The 21827-nt window shown below is 40.1% G+C and overlaps 1 protein-coding gene across 6 annotated transcripts in view; it reads right to left on the bottom strand.

Annotated features, from left to right (window-relative positions):
• Positions 1–21827, bottom strand: part of LOC133622369 (synaptotagmin-2-like) — a 124362-nt gene that overhangs the window by 11747 nt on the left and 90788 nt on the right. For all 6 annotated transcript variants that reach the window (XM_061985034.1, XM_061985059.1, XM_061985043.1 and 3 more), the window contains 2 exons: positions 3734–3949; positions 3248–3408 (listed from right to left, as the gene is read on the bottom strand). In XM_061985034.1, coding sequence (XP_061841018.1) covers positions 3248–3408; positions 3734–3929 — 357 coding nt within the window. In that variant the 5' untranslated portion in view covers positions 3930–3949. The remainder of the gene's footprint in view (positions 1–3247; positions 3409–3733; positions 3950–21827) is intronic.

The raw sequence follows: 21827 nt of genomic DNA, 5'->3' as shown, positions 1-21827 counted from the left end.
GTCTTGTAGTTTTTAGCTTTGTTCAGGGGCAACATAATGGCAAATCCATTCAGCCGTGCTTCTTAGTATTACTTGCCAAAATGTGGCTTTCAAAATGCCCTTTTAGTTTGGATATCCGAGTTTGAAACTTGCTGACTTTTCTATGGCTGTCATCTCGAGAAAACACGGATGCCTTCCTTCGTAAAAACAACTGGAGGGTCCAGCTACTTTCTGGTGGGCTGAAAGAGGTGAGCTGGAACAAGGCGCATACACAGATATTACACACACTTCTCACTCGTTCTTACTCTCCACACACGCAATAGCCTTGCTTGCATGCAGGCTCTCATGCATGCTGGACAACTCACACGTCTTCTTGTAAACGCCCACATTTGTCCTTATTAGTAGCATTCTCTATTTTTATTGTGGTAAATGCTTTTCATTCAAACATGCCAGGCCACACAATGCAGGGTATTTATTTTTGATGGCTGATGTAATGAATTACCTTGTCAGCCTGAAGATGGACAACTTTTAAAAGTGGGTTGATATACACATTTTTGTAAGGACCAAAAATGTCTGAATTCATCATACTGCCTTAAATTTTTGTTTTGTTTTCCCCAAACTCCTAGACGTGGTATGTCTGAACGCCTGCCCTTTGCTTTACTCCACTGGGTGAATACCAAAAACAAGTATTGCCTGAGGTCACTGTGCAGTGACTGAGCTTATCTTAGGGCGGACTGAAATCAGGATTCTTTGGTTGAAGGCAAATTTGGGGCAAACATTCAGGCTCACCAATTATCCTCAATGACTGTCACCTTTTTACGTTAGCAGCATGGGTCATCCAGGAAAGTTACTCTCAAGTCAAGTTGTGGCCATTCAATGTTACCTACTGCAAGGGCATAAGCTGGTCTTTGTCAGAAGATACATAGCAAAGTTTGGTCTAACATGGAACTCTGAGCATGCTTGCACGAGTGGGGCGCCAGATTGAAAAATTAGTGGGTGGTCTTTCAGTCTAAAATATTAAACTTTGATAGGGATTAGTAGGGAGATGCCACCTCTTGAATTGTGTTGCACTATAACAGCCCACGATGATGGAAGCATGCCCAAAGTTCACTGGTGGGTTGCGTTGGAATGACAGTATCCAGTTTAGCCCTTGCACATGCATGTTAGTGATCACTAGTGAATTGCTGAGTGCACTAGCCATTCAAAGGCTCAATCAGAGGAAGGGTTTCATATTCATTTCAAACCATTTGCATTAAAACAGGAAGTTGATGGAGGGGGGAGGAGGGGTCACATTTCTGAAGAGAACAATCTCTATCAAGACATAGCAGTTGGTGCGGCATGTCAGTTCAGTGGATTTTTGCGAAGCGGTTTAATTGTTCCCAAAGATTCCTCAAGCACCGGCAGCACCTAAGCTTGCAAAGAACTAAGAAAGCCATAGCACTCATTGTCATCATCATAGCAATCTGATCCCGCCAAGCCCAGCCCGCCCCAATGCTCCCCCCTCTGCACTGGACCGCGCTTACTCAGAGCGGCCAGAGAGGGGCACCGCGTGCCATCAGACCTACCGTAGCCAGAGAAGTCCACCACAGTCAAGATACACGGAGCACATATGAGACACAAAGCAAGAAGGAGGAGAGCAGAGACAAAGGAAGAGATTGAACTCAGAGCAGACACTAAAGAATGGTAATTACAGCAAATGCAGTCAGCTATACTGTAAAGAGCGAGGATAATGCCTGATAGGCCGCCTCCTCATTAGCACAATAATATCTCGCGCAGCACATCCGGTGTGCCTGAAAATAACTTATTTTTTAGACGTGTTACGTAACCAAATGCATGTCGTAAAATCATCACAGAGGCATGTTCAAAATTAATCTTAAAACCTGCATAAGAACAATTGTTCTGACTGATCATTTTATAATAATTCTTGAAAGGTTGCGCCAACAGCTGTTTGGGGCTGAGCTAAACAGAAAGGACATGCCATATTTTACTTAAATCCTAAAGTGAGAGAGAGAGAAACAATATCATTCATGACAAATACATCACATGGAATAGAATAGAGAAAGATAATCATCGTGGTTAAAGAGTGTTATTTTCACCTGTGGAAAATAAACCAACCTGGTTATAAAGCCATTGAATAGAGCCTTTGCTCATCGGTTATATTCCAAAAAGTAATGTGGGCGTTTTTTTGTTGTTGTTTTATCTTGAGTTAAATATCTGCATGCATCCAGGTATAGGAATTAAGAGCAACCTTTTCTGAACATTGTAATCCTGCTGTTGAAACCTGATCAGTGGTAGGTGTTTGCTGACAGCCGTCAATTCCTATTTCATTAAGCTCATCTCTTTACACTAGCTGGAAACAACTACGGTGTTGTTTACAATAGACTGTTTTAAACTGATAATGTAGAAAATTGGGTTTTTGACTGTTTGTGCACATGACTACATTGTTTTGAACATTTAAATCAGTGCTCAGAATCGTCGTTTTTGAAAACAAAACTTGTTTTTCTTTGCATAAAAGTACGAGTATGTCACCACTAGGGGTGTCTCAAATCCAATACAACTTTTTCACTTTTGATGAATGAATATGAATTTGATAAGATACCAACACGAATCATAGTATATACTTTTATTATTTAGTAGTGTAACATTTTAGAAAAGGTTTGATCAAGTGAAATTACTCAGAGAACAAGTGTAGGTGTAAAAAACACTAACCTAACAACAGTTTTTGTTTTTGAAGTGGAGTGTTAATTTGTTTGCTACATACGGCAATCTCTAAATTAATTAAAATTAATAGCAAAAAAGGTATTTAAGGTAAAAACCAGGAGGAAAAGGAGTTGGTGTTTATTTTGGCCTGATTCTTTTGTAACTACGCATGAATTGAGTAATTTTAGTAATGTTGTCCTTTGTAAATGAAACGTTATAAAAACTCAACCAAAAGCATAACAGTTCATAATGGGTCATTGTAATGTAAATATTACATTCGTAGAAAAGCTTCTGCAAAGATGTTTGCAAATCTTATGTCAGTTGATCTTATTGGCAGGCACTTTGAGGGTACAACATAGCCAATCCAAATAAATGTTGTTTTTTGTTGTTCACAGGTAATACAGTCTTTGGCCAGAATGTTGGCCTTGGTTTTAAAAATCCATTCCTATCCCTGCATGCATCTCTATCCCAATTACAGTGCTACATTATAAGTAGCAACTATCTCAAAGGCTTTTATGAACCAGTTCAAATTGATACAATTCTCACAACCCCTGACGGTGTCACATACCTCTCCTCCTTTAAGGTTCTTCATCCCCACGTCACCCTTCCCCTTCTTTCCCTTCTTGTTCTTCTTCTTCTTGCAACAGCATTTCTTGACGATGCAGAAGCAGCACGTTAGAATAAGTAAAGCAGCGACCACAGCTATGGCAATGATGGCCCAGGACGGCACTGAGGAGGGTAAACAGATCATTGTATAGGTGAAACATTTCCACCTAAAGATGAAAGAAGCAAATAGTTTGACATTTGACCAACCACTCATTGAGCTTGGTCCATGTCATGCTCCGGGCAAAACATATTTAGTAAGAGGTGCCAAGCTAGCGATTAGATTTACAAAATTAGATTTCTGTGCTATTAGGAGGGGCAGTCACTGATCAATACTGAATAAAGTCATTATGAGGGAGCCAATGCCTGCAGCAAAAGAGAAAATCCAATTCGAAAATGTCTGCTTGGTTACATCGATGCAAGTTGATAAGGAGGTGGTTGTGTTACTCACATGGGATCTTATCAATTTCATTTAGAAACTTGTTTTTGATCTCATCGAAGGCATCGTTCTTGTTGACCGGCTCGGTTGAGTTGTCTGCAGAGACGAGAGCGACAGGGGCAGGAGTCACAGTCAAGGCACTGGCCCCTGTTGGCTTGGCAGCGACCATTGGTGTTGTCTGGTGCTTGAACAAGTTCCACTTAGTCATTTAGGCTGCACACAAAGTCCCTGAAAAACACCAAAAAAACAGTCATGGCACTGTTGTGTGCAGTGCGTTGTTTGTGTTTAAAATGTGCATTCATGAACTTGGTTGGTTAAGAAATGCTCGTTTGTACTGCTGCGAATTTGGATTTACCAAAGCAGCTTAAAAGTAAAATATTATTTATAAAAACTGAAACAGTGCTTATTAACATGTAATTGTGTTTTCTGGTATGAAGTATTTCTATCACGTAAGTTTGGTTTAGAACCCTACAAGCTCAAACTCCCTATATTAAAGCAATATAAATTGTTGATAAGATGATGAATATAATGATACATTGAGTAGCTATACAAATTAATAATGAAACTACTGTATTTCTATTCCTTAAACCCTTTGGCTTGGTTCAATTCCATTTTTACCAACGTAAGCGTCATTTTCTGCACAATGATTGACTGTGGCAGCCTGCGTTTCAGCACTGGTTCCAACATGTTTCACCGGGCAGTGAGGTCAGTGGACAATGATTTCAGTTCAGTCTGCGACAATATTTATGAGAAATAACTATCAATCCTCACTTGACATCAGGTTTGTTTTGTCTGCTTTCCGCCCAATGCTCCAGTCAATGGTGCCTGACCAAAAAGGTCTTAGGAGAAATGAAAGGAACAACCCTACACTATTCTTTTGTGGTGTTTCCACAAGCCAAACAAATGTTCAATCAGAGCCCTTATCAGTTCCAGAAATCACAGTGTGACAAGTACAGCTGGACGAGGCCTGCCGCCGACATACTGATGACTGATTGGACAAGAGCAGAGAAGGATGACAAGAATAACAAGAGTAGACTTGTTGATTTTATTAATGTCACAGTGATATAATAGAAAAGCAGAATTCTCCAATTATTCCGTGCCAATCCTCCAAGTTAGTGCCAGAGATTCAGCTTCCATGTATTACCACACATGAATTATTCAGTTGTATCAGTCTGGCACTGAAAAGGATGAGGCAAGGATGAGCTCATGTAATTGAGGGTCACCTCAATACATACACAGTTTATGTCTTGACATTAGTTGAACTGATGTTATCAAGGATGCTGTTATTACCTTAAAATACTTTTTTTAAACTGTACATTTTTAGGAATTTTGCTCTTCATCTACAAGTCCTGTGAGAGACATGTACACACATGTCTTTTTTTTCTGTGATGAGTGAAAAACTGTTAATGCAGGTTTGGGTATTGAAATATGTACCTTTTGTTGAGATGTGTCCATGAGCATGTATTGCTAGTTGTCCAGTATTAAGCAAAACTAGACCAGCTGTATTGATGTTCTTGGATATTTGCTCAAGCATTGATCTGCCCTGCACTGAGGACGACAGCGAGGACGGACAGAGAGGACACAGACGTACATTACGTTTTATAACTGCCATTAGTCTTGCCTCACAGACATCTTTTGCCAGTCATTCTAGGGAAGCTACAACTTAATGAATAGCTTTTCCTATGATGGAAATAGCTTTGAGCGACTAACCAAGACAAGTGATGCACTAGCGTTTGCATGTTTAATGTTTTCTAATTGCAGTGTTCCACGCTACTTTGGACATGATTTTAAAAAAAATTAATTAATCATCAGTAAATCTTAACAACACTATATTAGTCTGAAACAGAAACGCAAAGAAAGGCCTGAAACAATCTATCCACTCATTGTGACATTAGACTAAAACCACAAATGTTAACCTAATTGTGGCGCTAGGGGAAATGTCAGAGGATCTCCAGAGTGATTATGATGGATCCTCTAGACTCCACGAATGTTTGTAGAAAATCTCACAGCAATCCATCAAAGTGTTGTGGAGACTCTGCAGTCTGGTGTAGAGAGGCAGACAGACTTTATGAGCCACGAGGCTTGGAGGTAAATTATACTCGAGTAGGTGATACAACAGAAGTTACAGGAAACGTTTTTCAACCTGTGAGGTAAGGTTGTTGAACAGATGGTGGAAATCGAGATTTTGACCATGGAGCAGCTTGCTCAATGACATCAAGGCCTGTAGTCTTACAATAGTTGCAGTGTACTAGCAGTATCTGCATCCGTTTAATACCTCATTGACTGACACACACTTTAAAATAAACATTTTATTTTAGCTTTGTGCTTCATTTTGATAACAAATGTTCTATGTTGTCTCAAATTAAATACTATTGTCAGCATACAGAGGTATGCTGTGTACAATATGTACGTAGTTCCTAAGTGCGCAAAGTTTGACAGTGTAGTGCTGTCCCAGATCACTTACTGTTGTTACGCACTTATCGGAAATTAGGATCGCAATATTTACAAGCGTATTCTTTTTCTGTTAGTGGCAAGTGCCAATCACTGCTCACTCACTAGAGTTGCTAAATGTGAACTCATTTAAAAATGCTAAGTATAAAAAATGTTAAGTGTAAAACATGCTCTTTCTCACTGGCACTCATCGAGGGCTGACGCTCCTCTTTCCTCTCCCTTATATCTCCTGCTTGCTTCTTTGTCTTGTCTTGTCTTAACTTTCTTGTTGCCTCTTTTTGCACTGCTGTCCAAATCTAAACATTGGAACTATTTAAATGGCCTCAACGAAATTGACAAGATCTTGGGTTTGGGGGGAACCTGCTTGTCGTGACGGAGCGATTGTTGCTGGACACACGACGGACTCTGGGGAGAAGAAGGAGTGCTGCGTGCCTGGCGACCCTTTCAGTCGAGGACGTGAAGATATCCACCTATTCGGAAGTATGACAACAGGACATCTGCTGGTTGGAGTAAGCGTTGCTCTGGTTTGTCTACAAATTGGAAGTTGCTGGCAGTCTTCAAAGTACCCCAAAGCTACCACAAATGATTGGAGGATGCGGGAAGAACTGTGGACACTCTTGTGATTTGGATAACATCTGTCATGATCGGTGGTTCGCATCATGTTTAGTTTAGTTATGTTCTGTTAGTTTTGGACTCCATAGTTCCTGGTTGCACTTCCTTGTTTGTTTGTTACCTTGACAACCATTAGTGTCACCTGTTTTACGTCTTGGACTCATGCACCTGTTGCTAATTATGTTCACCTGTCTCTGATTAGTGTTCGGCTGCTCACCTGCTACCCGAGCACTAATCAGAGGCATTATTTAAGTTTGCCTTCGACAGTCAGTCGGCCTGGCATCATTGTTTGCTTCATGCAACCTGTCTACGTGAGTTTGATTCATGTCATGCTATGTAAGTCTTGTTTGTTTCATGCCACAGTTACCTGAGTATTGTTTGTCCCTAGTCCATGCTAAGAAGTAGCATTAGCTCTAAGTGCGATCAACACGTTGTGCCTTCGCCTTGTGTTCCATTTTGTTGGTACTACTTTGGTAGTTTGAGAAATAAATCATGTTTTTACCTACACGCCATGTCCGGAGTGGTTCGTCTTCATTCCTTGGAGAACGACCCCGCAGGAAGCTACGACCCCCCCATCGTGACAACATCTGACTGTCTGCCCCGCAGGATGAATTTTGAGGACCAGTCATAGACAATTTAGAGTGAAAAGCAAATTTTATTTTCACTCGCATACAAAACATTCTAACTTGGATTGTTTCCGTGGCTTTGAGACTCTCCCGAAGGACAGTGCGGCGAAGACACAACAAACTCCCTTCTTGTCTCTCATGGACACACACCTGTTGCTGTTGCTGTTGCTTGTCAACAAGCTGTCCCACCACTCTGGTCGCTTTGGTGTAGAACACGTTAAAGCCTTCTACAGAAAGCTAGGAGTATCCAACAATGATTTCAAATTAGAAATGGTCTCAGCGGATGAGGTGCTTAAAAAATTGAGCGCGCTCCACCCAAACAAGACTTGACAATATCCCCTCCAGATTCCTCAGGGACTCTGCCTCCATCATTGCCACAATTATCACGCACATAATAAACCTCTCAATTTCACAAGACCAAGTACCAAAAGATTTTAAGATAGCAAGAGTAACTCCCCTCTTTAAAAAAGGAATCAAATTGGAACCTGGCAACTACCGACCTGTTTCTATTCTCAGTTCCATTTCGAAAGTAGTGGAAAAAATAGTTTATGAACAGGTCGATGGTTACCTTGCCACCAATAACAAACTCCCTTCTTGTCTCTCATGGACACTCACCTGTTGCTGTTGACTGGAATAGAGACACGCGGCAGGCTTATACACACACATGTATCCACAAAAATATACGCCACACACACATACCCCACTCCCCATCTAACACCCTTGACACGAATCTCTTAAAGGTAATGGACAGATGGGCAGCGCCTGAAGAGCTGCAGCCCTCCACCGTGGCCCCCACTCCCTCCCCTCTGTTGCTAGTCTCGAGATATACGTTGTAATATGTATATGTGCTTTGCCATCAAGGTTTTTTCCCACTCCAGACTTGGCCCCCTTAGGAGCCCAGTCTAGATTGTATTTTTTTACTCATCCCTCCCCAACGTTTACCTTTTTCCCATCTTTTACGGGGCGGCCTGTCGCGACCCATCAGTGTTCTTGTTCTGTAACCCTGTACATTGTTTGTTTGTCTAAGCTTAAACGGGTTTGTGCTGAAAACAAAGTTTTGTTGTACTTGTGCAATGACAATAAAGACCTACCTACCTACCTACTCAGTGTAAATAGGGCCCGGTGCAAAAGTTGGACGACAAGATAAGGTACTTTTTAAAAAATAATAATAAAATAAGATAAATAAATTTAAAACATTTTCTTGAATAAAAAAGAAAGTAAAACAATATAAAAACAGTTACATAGAAACTAGTAATTAATGAAAATTAGTAAAATTAACTGTTAAAGGTTAGTACTATTAGTGGACCAGCAGCACGCACAATCATGTGTGCTTACGGACTGTATCCCTTGCAGACTGTATTGATATATATTGATATATAATGTAGGAACCAGAATATTAATAACAGAAAGAAACAACCCTTTTGTGTGAATGAGTGTAAATGGGTGAGGGAGGTTTTTTGGGTTGGTGCACTAATTGTAAATGTATCTTGTGTTTTTTATGTTGATTTAATAAAAATAAAATTAAAAAAAACGATACCGATAATAAAAAAAACGATACTGATAATTTCCGATATTACATTTTAACGCATTTATCGACCAATAATATCGGCAGGCCGATATTATCGGACATTTCTAGTTTTTATTGTTGCTATTTTGACAATAGAATTGCGTACATTGTTTGTATCAGTACGTTACCTGTCCTTGCTTTAAAATGTACAAAAGTTTAACAGGTATTATTTTTGTAGCAGCCTGATGAGCAGCACAGATACGGTTCAAATAAATATTTCTGAATGAAGTAGCCATCCTTGTTGCTAGTTAACTGCACATGTCTAGAAATAACTCTAAAAAGCTGATGGCTAAACATAAACCACTGAATAGGTATATGTTTCATAATCCGATTAAATGATTAAACGTAAAATAGTCAATGACTAATGGACGATCAAAGTCTTTGCTGCCCTAAATGTAAGTATGGAATTGTACGAATAGAAACACAGCCCTAAATTGTACAGGTTTAGTGTGTAAATGAAGGCAAAGTATTACAAAAAACCTTTAGTTTGAACCTCTATTTTAAAATATAGCGTACGATTTCAAAAGTTTACCAAAGTAAAGACACGTGTTTTATTAATATTTGTCATCATAAAGCAGCTAAATCTATGGGGTACCTGCTGCTATATGATGACAGTATCAAAACATGTTGCAAAAATCTACTTAAACAACAAATACTTGTGTCAATGAAAACAAGCAGATAAAACGGTGTGTTGCAATGCTGTTAGAAAGCCCATTTGACTGCTGCATTGAACCTGAACATAAGAAGACATTTTTCAAGAAGTTGCAACTGCATCTCTAAATGTCATTGATGTGTGTGAGTGACTCGCTTGGTGAAAAGTTTTTAAGCGTCACCTTTTGGTTTGAATGCATAAATCTCAACTCCAATCTTTGTTAGATTTTCGTTGGGGGGAAAAAAAGTCTTGCATTCGGGTAAATTTGGTAATTTCACAGCCATTCCGGGGAATATAATCCAGAGATTTCAGGTTGCGCTGGATAGAATCAACATGCTCGCAGCCTACTGTATTTTAGTGTGCTTTGCTAACAAAGTTGTGGTGCCACTACTTTTCTTGACAAAGCTGTAAAAAGTACCAGAAAAATGAAACACCTTTACCGTCAACAAGGTGTCAATGAAATGTTCAGGTCTCTCAATACGGTGTAAATCTTAAAGAGGACCAATTATGCAAAACCTACTTTTCCTACCTGTTGTCGTGTATTTGTGATCTGCATAAGTCCCGAAAATGTGTAATCAAACCATGTAGGCAGGGCAAAGATATTTACAAAACAAACTTGCCTTCTTTAATACTTCCTCCAAACGAGCCATTTGGAATTTGCCCAACTTGTGACGTTTTTCCAAGGTGTGACGTCAGCGGATATACCCATATATGGTAGAGGTTTACTTGCAGAGCTTTGTGCGAGTACACCATTATAGTCCGACGTTGTAGTCACTAAGCTCCTTCTTTTTCTCTAGCCTCTTGTTGTGGGGCAGACTGGCTCCTACATGCACATACATGCTCCGCTGTTGCCATTTCTAATACAAAGTAACGTTTAGTTCTAACTTATATCTATCTGTCAGTAGGGCTGGGCGATATATCGAGTTTGTAAGATATATTGATACATTTTTAAACAAGATACGACTTAAGAACATTTTTTAATATTGATATGATTTTTTTCACGTTCAAATGACCAAACACCGCTTATTTGTTGTGTTCCTTGTTTTCCACCACAATACTCCATGGGCTATTAAACCCCTCACCTTCCTCCTTCCAAGATGTGCTTGTCGTCTCCCCCCCCCACAACAACAACACACAAGTAAATATGGAGTCTGAATGTGCCACCAGCAGTAGGCCAGTGACCAGCTAGTAAGCAAAACGCAAACTTCTGCATACCTGCCAACAACTACGGTTTTCCTGTAATGTAGACTGACCATACGTCCTCTTTTCCCCGAACATGCCCTCTTTTGCGGGGCTGTCCGGGTGGAGTTTCTTAAACGCCTCAAATGTCCGGTATTTTTAGTTAGGGTTGCGTGTATTTTCAATGTACGTCCAGGGTTAAGAAGGGGTTGAAAACAAAACAAATTGTGAAGGTGTGCGCACGCAGCAACATTCGTGAGAGAGGGGCAGAGACAGAGAGCGAGAGAGCGAGAAAGTCGAGAGACAGACAGGACACGAAAGAAGCCGAAACGTAAATGCAACTTCACGGATGATTTGCATGAAAAGTATCTGTGTTTTCGTCCTGGCCGTGACACATGGAAAGCAGAATGCACTGTGTGCAAAGCAGGAACGTATATATCTGTGGCAAATAAAGAGGCCAACGATCTACAAGCCCATATCGACACTATAAAGCACAAAACAGCTGTGGAGGGCGAGAGCTCGTCTGCTGTTTTTTGTTTGAATTTAATTAACTTGTTTTTTGCATTATTTATGTTTAGATTATATACAAGAAGTTATTTTGAATATTTCTACCTCTGCACTTTGTTCCAAAACTGTGAATGTTACAAAATATAAGTGTGACTTGTTTTGTTATACTGTCAACCAGTGTTGGCGTTGACACACTTTTTGTGTCTTTTTAACGCATTGAAATCAGAAAGGACGCATATTTTTTTTTTACCATTTGCGGTAATGTTTTAAAGGCCCACGACGCATTCTAAAAATACTATTAAAATAAACAAAAACATAACAAAAGTGAAATAAAAAAGCTTACAGGTGAAATGTAAGTTAGAAAAAGTTGCAATGTTGACCAATAAAACAAAGCTGTTTTATTTTCTTTCAAACGGTCATTGCTCAAAACATAATATTGAATCAAAATCAAAGATATCATGAATTATTGACCTATCCAAGGTTCCGATTACTTCACATCAAATATTCCACTTTGAAAAATATTTTTGGTGGAAGATTTTGCATATTTTGTGTGTTTGCTATAAAAAACATAGTTTTGTTTGACAAAAAAGGGCGGAAAACAAACAAACAAAAAAAAAAACCATAAAAAATCTAAAACATTTTGAAATGAGGAATAGATCTGAAGTTGATGTAGACTCCAGAGATTTAAGCGTTAAATATAAAATGTATGTATGCCTTGGCACACCATTATCATCATTTCATGACCGAAACAAAACACTTGTTACACTTTTATACTGAAATAAATACACCTACAACTTTTTAAATAAAAACATAGAAAAAACTACCAGCAGCGGTAAAGTTTAGATCCATGAAGGAAAGAAGAAAGTGAATGAATGTTTATAACTGAATATATTTACATATGCATACACATTTGTTTTCTTTTGTATTATTATTTTAATGAATGAAGTAACGTTTATGACAACATTTTTCCAAAACACAATATACAATGTGAGATATAACAGGATAATGCATACATTTGTCATTTGTTTTCAAAACGCTTACAAAAAAGTGGCACCGGACCCCAAAAATTTACTGTGGGACCCCATTTTGAAAATTCCTAGCGCCAACACGGTTGTCAACAGAGGAGAAAAAATGCTTTATTTAAATAAATATATTATTTATAAAGCAAGTTCGAGTATCATTGGCAAATGTTCACCTAGTCCCGGCCTTGGCGTGCTGCCCGCCTTGGCACGCATATATGTGTCCTCTTTTTGGGATTTCAGAATATGGTCAGCCTATGTAATGAGCAAGGTGTTTGATCATCCATTCCCGTGGTGGAAATTCGGTTTTCAAATTAAAAATAATGAACTTAAAAATCAAAGCTACGTAGCTTAACTACATTTTCCCAGTAGCTTGGCTACTTGTTTAAAAATGGCGATTTTTACGTCGCTTAGCTATGTTTAGACCCATGTAGTGGTTAGCTAAGCTTCATGCTACAAAAGAAGAGAGAGGGAGAAGAGAACTGGACTAGTGCAACTCCGCGAGCAGGGGATAAAATATACGGGAAAGATCAATGATTGGTTGGTTTAAGTATAAGAAATTCCATCATTGGTTGGTTGGTTTAAAATGATGAGTCATGATTGGTTAAGAGTAGGGAGAAACATTATAGACAGGCCAATCAGAGGCAAGATAGGGCGGGTCGTCGAACCAGGAAGGGAAATCACAACAGACGCGCACATCCCAAATGACGAGGAGACAGTCGGAGAAAAGAAAAGAGAAAATTCAAGTGAAATGTACGCCGCAGTGACGAAGATCATAGCCGCTGACCACTTCTAGAAGGACCACAGAACCGTACGTGTGTGACAGTCCATTACATCGTCGACCGGGAATTAAAAAGTGCCTGCCTGCAAATTAATGTTTTATCTGAGTTTGATACATGTTGTATTATTTGCACAGCTATGTTATTTATTTTATGTAGAAATAATATGTTTCCATTTTATTTATGTTATGTAATTCTGTATTACTTAAAGGGGAACATTATCACCAGACCTATGTAAGCGTCAATATATACCTTGATGTTGCAGAAAAAAGACCATATATTTTTTTAACTGATTTCCGAACTCTAAATGGGTGAATTTTGGCGAATTAAACGCCTTTCTATTATTCGCTCTCGGGAAGCAATCCGCCATTTTCACACTTTCGTCGGTGTGTTGTCGGAGGGTGTAACAACACGAACAGGGACGGATTCAAGTTGCACCAGTGGCCCAAAGATGCGAAAGTGGCAAGAAATTGGACGAAATTTGTTCAAAATACGAGGCTGTGGGGAAAGCCGACGAAATGGTCAGTCGTTTGTTCCGCACACTTTACCGACGAAAGCTATGCTACGACAGAGATGGCAAGAATGTGTGGATATCCTGTGACACTCAAAGCAGATGCTGACATCAACTCCAAAACTGGACGGATCAGCTTTCAGGAAAAAAGAGCGGATGAGGGTATGTCTACAGAATATATTAATTGATGAAAACTTTATTCATTACTCGCGGTTTTACGTAAATTATTATACATAAACTGTGTTTACCAGTAATTTAGCTTACAAACATATATTTTTTTCAGTCATTCGAGTACATTCGGGTAGTCTTGTGTAATGCAGTATTTTGTGTCTATTTAGTTATGGTTAACCTGAGTGCTGAAATCGTGGAAAAATATATGTTCTTAGCGCGCCTGAAATGGGCTGTCTGCACTCTCAAAGTGCATGTTGTTGCCAAATGTATTTCATATGCTGTAAACCTAGTTCATAGTTGTTAGTTTCCTTTAATGCCAAACAAACACATACCAATCGTTGGTTAGAAGGCGATCGCCGAATTCGTCCTCGCTTTCTCCCATGTCGCTGGCTGTCGTGTCGTTTTCGCTTGCATATGGTTCAAACCGATATAGCTCAATAGCTTCAGTTTCTTCTTCAATTTCGTTTTCGCTACCTGCCTCCACACTACAACCATTCGTTTCAATACATGCGTAATCTGTTGAATCGCTTAAACCGCTGAAATCCGAGTCTGAATCCGAGCTAATGTCGCTATACCTTGCTGTTCTATCCGCCATGTTTGTTTGTATTGGCATCACTGTGTGACGTCACAGGAAAATGGACGGGTGTATATAACGATGGTTAAAATCAGGCACTTTGAAGCTTTCTTTAGGGATATTGCGTGATGGGTAACATTTTGAAAAAAACTTCGAAAAATAAAATAAGCCACTGGGAACTGATTTTTAATGGCTTTAACCCTTCTGAAATTGTGATAATGTTCCCCTTTAAACAGTTTCTTTTATGTGCTGTTAATACCCATCTTGACTAACTGGGTTAATAAAAAGTGCCACTGACTGTTTACAATACAGTTGTCATTCAGTTCAATGTCAGTGAATATCGCTCAAAAACCATTATCTTTAAATGTATATTTTCACGGAAACATATATCGAAATATACCGTATATCGAATAGCGAGTTTAAGCAAAAATACACAAAATATATTTTTTCGTCCATATCGCCCAGCCCTATTTGTCAGTAGACTCCATATGGAAGCGCTAAAAACTACTACCTGGCTGGCGGGGAGAAAATGCAGTCGAAGTGGAGGCCCGTAAGGAAGACCGCCCATAAAACAGTGTATCCTGAAGAGACGGTCAGAAAGTGGCTTGAAAAGGGCCTGTAAAACATAATCTATGCAACATTTTGACCAAAGAATCACCATTAAATGTTTTGCAGACCACAAGAAGTGTTCTGAAATGTAGAAAAAAAAAATCATAAGATAATATAATGTAATTGCAACTTAATCATCTTAAACAAAAGGCATGCTAAAACAATTTACATGGCATTGGGGGTTAACAATGCAGATCCATTTTAATCTAAAGTCATGTAAAAGGAGATTCTAACACTACAGTGTTTTATAAAGATGAAAACAGCCTCATGCTGTGAACTCAAGCTCGCATACAGTACGATTTATAAAATGCTGCAGGTGCATATGGTGTCACATGATCAAGTTCCGTAGAGTTTATTGTAAGAATATTAGCGTCCAGGTTAGATCCAAGAGAAAACAACCCAAGGAGGGTGTGATGGAGTCATGCAGCTGTTCTATAACAACACAAGTACCCTGCACAGCAATTAATTAACTATTTATTCTTGTTTTCTCGACCTTAACAACTTCCCTTGACACCACTACACAGCTGTCTGCAAGTGGCAAATCTGTGTTTGTGTGTGTGAGACAGAGCAGATTAATGAGCATGTCTGTGTGTGTTTAAATGCAACCGTGACGTTCCATCCATACGAGACCTCAAACCACTTTAATCCTCCGATTCAAAATGGCTTCTGTCAACAAGGAGAAAACTGGTCATAGGGCTCATGCAACTGCAGCTACGGGCAACACTCAGGAGCAGTGGGGCGGCAAATTAACTATTGAATATTAGGCACTGTGAAAAGGTTGCTGTATTCAAAGTGAGAGAACAGCAATGGTTGCTCCGCTGTCACAGGTCACCAGACGAGCGAGTCCTTAAAGATAAAGAGCAATCTGTGCAATGTGACCCATTGAAATCTCTCAGCCCACACTGAGCGTTCTGCCATCTGTGACATTATGTGGTTATTTGTGGGTGTTGTGGGTGGACTACGTGGCCTCCAGCTGAACTATACCTACGTTTCCAGCAAGTCCTCACTTGTGTGACCACAACAGAATGCTGGGGTGCAATTCCCCTTCAAGATACTATAATGTCTCACCTAATTCACAAAAGCTGCATGTGTTTTCTTAAATGTTGTGCTTTTTTATTTCCATACCGAGAGACTCTTTCATCCACATCTTATTAAACTATTTTCGGTATCAGCTGTGTTGCATAAACAATAGCATTTGGTTTGCAGTTGAAACCATGACTCATAGTGTTAAAGCTACAGGAAAAAACAGGGTTGGCAATCCTGAGACCCATTTAACCTCTGACCTTTCTAGTCTCATCTAGAATGTAAAGTTATAATCTAATAGATCTATTTCAGAGAGTTGAGCTGGTGAAGTCGTTTCAATTACAGATCATTTGCCGCTTTGTTCCTGAGCTCCTACTACGGTAATTCACTCCAGCTAAAATGGGCTTGGAGCGCCAATGGTTTCATTTAGCCAAGTTCTAATATGATGACAGGGAAACACTAGTGGCTGCATTGCTTGTTATTTGCCACTGTAAGTTGAGATCATGTGAGGATCATTGTCTGAGCTGGGTACATTTAGACGGAATTTCCAATTTTTTGACCATTTCTATTATCAACATTTACAAAATGTCTATCATTTGCCCATAGTTTTAATCACTACTTCACCGCAAATCCAAAATGCATGAATTGAAAGCTGTGTTTTCAGCATCGGCTCTTTTAACAGTAACTGTCAGATTCACCTTTATGTGTATTTTGAGAAATGAGTGTCTATTGCCACGTTACAAAACAACGCTAACAAAACCAATGAAAATAATTCTAAATTAGGGTGCAGTCCTATAGGTTTAAGCTGGCATGGGATAAATGCTGCAGTAGCTATACAAAAATATATTTATAGTCACTTACTAAGTCTCATTCTTCTGTTGTATCAAAAGAGATGCATGGCCACAAACTGAAAAAATAACACATGGTGAAAATCCTATGCAAGAGTACCCAAAGCTAAGCAACTGAAATAAGGTTTCTGCCTTTGTACTACTATAATTACCGCACTATGACAAATTACATCTTGAAAAACACTTCCCATAACTACTAAGAGACGCAATGTGAACAACATGGCACTGCAGTGTTTCACACTCACACTGCTTGAATTATTTTGGTAAAAAGTAACTGAATCCGTTTTCAAATGACTGAATTGTTTCGGATCATATCATAAGAATATCGTCCCTAAATTGTATCGGCCACCACAAATTCTGAATGGAATTGTTTTTCAAACGAATCATTATACCCCTTGTTGCTTCAACTGTCTTGTTTGCTTTGAAGCGCTTTGTGCACCCTTTTTTTTTATCAACGAGTAAAGTTAAGTTAAAGTACCAATGATTGTCACACACACACTCGGTGTGGTGAAATGTGTCCTCTGCATTTGACCCATCCCCTTGATCACCCCCTGGGAGGTGAGGGGAGCAGTGAGCAGCAGCGGTGCCACGCCCGGGAACAATTTATGGTGATTTAACCCCCAATTCCAACCCTTGATGCTGAGTGCCAAGCAGGAAGGTAATGGGTCCCATTTTTATAGTCTGTGGTATGACTCGGCCGGGGTTTGAACTCATTCTCCCTTTTTTCTGTCTTTTCCTCTCTCTCTCTCTCACTCTGTTGTCACCCAACGTGCGGCTCAGTCAATATTACAATGCCACAGCGCAAACAGCCCGCGCTTGAAAAACACAAAAGTATAATTTTATTTTCAAAGGCAGGATAGTACCTTTTTTAGTCAATACTGCGGCACATTGTTAGTACTGGCATACCGAACAAGCCTACCTTCAACTAAAAGTTCAATGAGTTGTCACTCAAAGTTCTCCCTCGCAGTTTTGCAGCTGTCTGACATCACGCAAGAATGGCAGAACCCACAAAGACACACTTAAGAACAGGGGTGCTCAAAGAGGGGCATGTGGATATGGAAATAATTAGTTGCACACAGTATTACTTACACATACAAAGTCCCCAAGTCATATAAGAAAGTATCCAGTAACAAACGTTCCCGCATCTTTTAACTTGCTGCATCATAAGCTTAAAGGTGCCATATGTAGGAATGTGGCTATAAATGGTACTGCAATCACAGTCAAAATTCTGTAGTCCCCTCCGACTCTCCATGACGGAGGTTGCCAGATACGCAGCCGAATCCGAATCCTACTCCAAGGAACCTCAAATGGCAATCGACGAGTCCTACGACCTCGGATAAGCGGAAGAAGATGGATGGATGGATGGATGGAGTCCTACGCTGTAGGTTTCTCTTGTTTATGTTTCTTACAAGATGGTTTACTAAGAAATGATGCCACATTTTACTGATGTCGATTAGCCAAATGTATTTGTGAAGTTACGCAGTAATATTTTCGTCGGGAGTCGGGGCAGATTGTTGGCATTACCCTGCTAAAATGTCTAGTTTGACCGCACCCACCACCATAGAAATAATTATATCTAATATATATCGCATAGGGGCAGCACGGTGATATAGGGGTCAGTGCATGTGCCTCACAATACAAAGGTCCTGGGTTCGATCCCCGAGCTCTGGGTCTTTCTGTGTAGAGTCTGCATGTTCTCCCTGTGACTGTGTGGGTTCTCTCCGGGTACTCCGGCTTCCTCCCACCTACCTGGGGATAGGTTGATTGGCAACACTAAATTGGCCCTAGTGTGTGAATGTGAGTGTGAATGTTGTCTGTCTATCTGTGTTGACCCTGCGATGAGGTGGCGACTTGTCCAGGGTGTACCCTGCCTTTCGCCCGAGGGCAGCTGGGATAGGCTCCAGCAACCCCCGCGACCCCAAAAGGGGACAAGTGGTAGAAAATGGATGGGTGGATATATCGCATAGGCCTACTTTGATGGCAAGCCAAGGCCAACACTAAAATTTTGTTCAGCATAACTCCATGTTGCATCCAACCTGCCACACTGCATTCTCTTCCATGTACGCACATCATCATCTGTCAGTACAGGGTGTAATTCTATGAGCCAACCTACGTTCCACACAAAACACTTTACGCATAAATCATATAGGCTTCTACTATGTCAATACACAAAGTAGAAAATCATTACATGTAATGCATTATATTGTGCCAAGCAAATACCACCCCATATGTGTTTGATGCACATACAGTACCAGAAACCGCAATTAGTCGTGCTAATGTTGGAACCCATTTCCTCAGCGTATCGGCATATTGACAACGAAATAGGCACTGACACTACACATATCCACACAGGTTTTATTTGTCGAAAATGTTTTGCCCTGTCAGTTGGATGACACATCGACATACAGGCTAACGGTGGAAATATATGCCCGTTAGCCTGTATGTCGATGTGTCATTGACCGGGCTGGCATGCTAAGCTACACTAGTGTGATGTTGCTTCGCTCCTAAGCATTTGTTGCACAAACATACTAGCTTTGTTAGACAAGATCATAGACTGTATTGGACAATATAGTTTACATACAGAATGTCCATTTCCATTTATTACACGTAAAAAGAAACTGTAAATGACTGACTTACCTATCAAGGAGGAAATTAGCAAATTTGGCGTCAGATTAAACAATCTTCTCCGCCTTCAATTGTCTCCATCTTTCAAAGGTATCCCGATACAAATCCTCGTTTTGTTCCTGGCTTTGTCATGAATAAGTTGAGAATCGTAACGACGCCTTTTAGATTTACTAAGGTCTAACATGTTTAGTAACTTTACCAGTGGCAGTAGCTCGACAAAGAGGGCGGTGCGTAACTGGCAACCTGGATCTGACACACTCACTGACTTTCTAATTGGTCAAACGGTGGAGGGCGGGGCATCGAAATGAAAATAATAAAAACGTTTCGGGGCTGTAAATCTAATTTTGAAATGAGCGTATCCCGGCTGAACTACCGTTTTCAGTTATAGAGGTATTCGAAAAGAACGTTATTTATTAATGCCTTTTGACTTATCAGGGCCATTTAATGATGACTTGACATGAAATTATTACATATGGCACCTTTAACTTCATGAATTATTGAGGTCACTATGTATCATCAAAAAAAAATCTTACCACCCCATTTCAATTTAAAAGACAGCATAAGTCCATTCCAGATGGTTAATAATAAATAAGTTAGTGTTAATATGGAGTTTTGGGCAGCACGGTGTAACAGGAGTTAGTGCATGTGCCTCACAATACGAAGGTCCTGAGTAGTTTCTGTGTGGAGTTTGCATGTTCTCCCCGTGACTGTGTGGATTCCCTCCGGGTACTCCGGCTTCCTCCCACCTCCAAAGACATGCACCTGGGGATAGGTTGATTGGCAACACAAAATTGGCCCTAGTGTGTGAATGTGAGTGTGAATGTTGTCTGTCTATCTGTGTTGGCCCTGCGATGAGGTGGCGACTTGTCCAGGGTGTACCCCGCCTACCGCCCGAATGCAGCTGAGATAGGCTCCAGCACCCCCCGCGACCCCAAAAGGGACAAGCGGTAGAAAATAGATTGATGGATGGAAAATAATCCGAATCTCTTGTTAAGGAAGGGTATTTTACTATACCTTACTCAAAACAAACAATCCACATCTTGTCCTTCCTGTGGAGCACCAGAAGATTGGGAAAACCAGCAATGTGGTGGAATATATTTCTACAAAAGTGATCACGACTACAAACTAAAAAGATGACAGAGTCTTGGTAGCTCCACGACTATCTGCATGTGCATCAGAATTGCTTATGCAACCATTCATCTACTTGGGCATCCCGCCCCTGTGTTTCCCCTTAGGGTTGCAGATATACGTTCAAGATGCAGGAACACAGAACGAGAAAAGAAGACTGTGAGCATGATTAAGTGTGGCAGCTGCGTCAACATTATGTAATTAGTTCAGGAAAACCTGTCAGTGCCGGCGCTGATCTGAGGGCAGCAGTCGAGATAAGGATGTCACAAAGGTGCCTTGCATATCACCTCACCGGAGAGAGTTAGAGGAAGGCCTCGCACTCGTATATCTCGATGTGTGCTGACCCAAAGGGCGGTCCACAGAGGCTTATTTACAAACGTGCTTGTGCAGATAAAACAATGCTTTTTCCTCACCTGCAGCTCAATGTGACTCAGCTATTATCGTGAGGCAGTCTTGAAAAAGGTGGTGGGAGGCGCCATACATCCTCTGTCTGGCCCTCTGCACAAACCTTCTCTCTGTCCCCTGATAGGTTGATTAATCATTCTGTCATTGAGATAGTGACCCAATCTGCATGTAATACTGCGTGGAAAAAAAGCGAGCGAGGAGAGGCCACATCCAGGACCAAAATATGTAGAAAGTGACAAACTAAATTATTTGAAAGAAACGATAGGCTATCACAACCTTTTGGTAAATAACATGATAATAAACAAAACTACAACTATGGCGTTACTGTGTTTAATGCTCTAAAGATAACCAATTAACAATTTATATTTTGTTTTCATTATACAGGTACTGAACAAAGTTGATGGGTGGGGGGCTACTATTTTTGGCCTTGAGCAGTTGCCAGGCAACCACTGGAGACGACAGGATGAACATTAAAAAATGAAGTCATATTTTAAACTTGCATGTACGGATTAAGCCAAAGAGAGGGAACATTTTACCAGCGGGGTTAAGAGGTGCTGGTTTCTTATTTAAAGCTGGGTTACCTCAGTTTTATTCTTTAACTAAAAAATATAATTATATTAGCATCAATAACAGTAATCATTTTATAAAAAAGTGTACGTCCGCATGCTGTCTGTGCCTTATAATTAAGTATTTTAGTAAATAAAACCCCGTAGAACTAAATCATTTGTCTTCCTGGCGGATCTAGTCCAACGGTTGGTGCCAAATCCCCAAATATTTATACTCCAAAAACCATAAAGGTGTGCCTCGGCAAGGATGTTTT

This window comes from Nerophis lumbriciformis, linkage group LG01, assembly GCF_033978685.3.
Source record: "Nerophis lumbriciformis linkage group LG01, RoL_Nlum_v2.1, whole genome shotgun sequence".
Lineage (NCBI taxonomy): Eukaryota > Metazoa > Chordata > Actinopteri > Syngnathiformes > Syngnathidae > Nerophis > Nerophis lumbriciformis.
Note: the sequence above shows the minus strand (reverse complement) of the source record. Positions and strands in the feature narration are given on the sequence as shown.